General features: G+C 56.7%; 1 protein-coding gene across 1 annotated transcript; it reads right to left on the bottom strand.

The window, feature by feature from the left end:
* Positions 1 to 347: 347 nt before the first annotated feature.
* Positions 348 to 1343, bottom strand: LOC116188782 (extensin-like). Its single transcript, XM_031518252.1, has one exon. The coding sequence runs from the start codon at positions 1341 to 1343 to the stop codon at positions 348 to 350; it is 996 nt and encodes a 331-aa protein (XP_031374112.1).
* Between the last annotated feature and the right edge of the window lie 281 nt (positions 1344 to 1624).

Consider the following 1624-nt stretch of genomic DNA (forward strand, 5'->3'; position numbering starts at 1 on the left):
CTCTCCTCTACTGGCGGGGCCCTCCATCCTTCCGAGCTTGATCCCCAAATCAAGCTTTTTCCCGGCCTCGATGAGGTCGGAGAACGACGAAGTGTGGGCCAACAGGTGTGAATAGTACACTCCCCTCAGCGTGGAGTGAAATAACTGGATTTGTTGCGCTTCACTGATCGGAGGGATGTGTTTCGCTGCTTGGGCACGCCACTTAGTGGCGTATTCCTCGAACCTTTGGCCCTGCGCCATTTCTTTCGTGCTCAGCTCCAGGAGGGTGGGAGGCGCTTCCGCGCAATACCGGTATTGGTCGATGAACTTCCGGGAAAGGTCCTCCCACGTCGGAATGTCCTCGGCCTTCAGCGACATGAACCAATCGAGAGCGGATCCCAACAGGCTGTCTTGGAAGGAGTGGATGACAAACTCTTCGTACTCCTAATATTGTAGCATCTTTCCCCTGTAATGGCGGAGGTGGTGGCGTGGATCCGTCGTGCCCTCGTAGGTTTTGAACTCTGGGATCTTGAACTTCGGGGGGAGCCACATCCCAGGAATAGGCTACAGTCGTCGTAGCGCGCATCGGGGCGGGCATCACTCGCCTGTAGGGCTCGTATCGTCTCCTCCATTCGCTTCAATCTACGTTCTTGTTCGACGTCAGAGTCGGGGAAGAAGTGCATTGGTGAGGCGAACTGGGCCGCGTGAGTCGACGTGCCTGGTTCATGGAAGGTAGTGTTTATGGGGGGCGGTGCCTGGTAAGAGAGGCCGACGTGGGGTTGTAGAGACGAGTACGGAGGAAGTTCCGCAGCTTGAGGGTGAGTCGGAGCAGGTGCGCTTGATGCCAGGAAGACCATCGGTGGAGGCGTTGTATAGGCCGCGGCTGGGACCGGTATAGAGATAGGAAGAGGTGCGGACAGGGCCTGCTCCGAGGACAGGAATGTCGTCGGTGGAAGAGTGACGGCCGTGGGAGCCGGTGGCGGCGGATATGGGCTGGTGAAAGGGTGAGCCATGGACGCATGCAGTGTTGGTGGTGCGGGTGCATCCATGTTCTCCGGGGCTTGAGTCGGCGGAACCCGAGGAGTCGGGTCGACTATTGGCCCTTGTCCTAATGGAGGTGTGGAGCTGGAGGATGCACGGTTCGGTCCTCTAAACAGGGCGAGCAGCTCTACCATGTTGGTGGCCATTTGGTTGACCGTGCCCTCGAGTGCCGTGATACGGGCCTGGTCGTCGGAGGCGGATGATGTCAGCGAGACTGGTGGAAGGGGCGCCCCTGAAGACGTCGGGGGCGGGAGATGTGTAGGAGGGGCGCCCGAATACGCCGGGAGTATGCCTGCAGGAGTCGGAGGCGGTGGAGCGTGCATCGGGGGCGGTTAAGAATGAGTCGGAACCGGTGGATTGACTTCTTCGGAGGTATCGACTCGATCCCCTTCCACCATCCTGAGATGCTGACGAGTCGGGTAACGGTGCGACGCTAGTTGCGATCACCTAGAATTCCAAAAGTATGTAAGGACAATGTCGATATTTTGAACGACAAGTACGGAATAAATAAGATGTCGGGATGTATGAGATGCATGAGTTTTCAAAATGCTAATGTCATTACATTGATTGGATTCAAGTTCCATAGTTTTTACAAAATACAACG

This window comes from Punica granatum, chromosome 8 (genome assembly GCF_007655135.1).
Source record: "Punica granatum isolate Tunisia-2019 chromosome 8, ASM765513v2, whole genome shotgun sequence".
NCBI lineage: Eukaryota > Viridiplantae > Streptophyta > Magnoliopsida > Myrtales > Lythraceae > Punica > Punica granatum.

What these genes read in the sequence shown, in the direction of transcription:
- LOC116188782 (XM_031518252.1), bottom strand. Translation starts at nt 1,343, where the DNA reads ATGCACGCTCCACCGCCTCCGACTCCTGCAGGCATACTCCCGGCGTAT.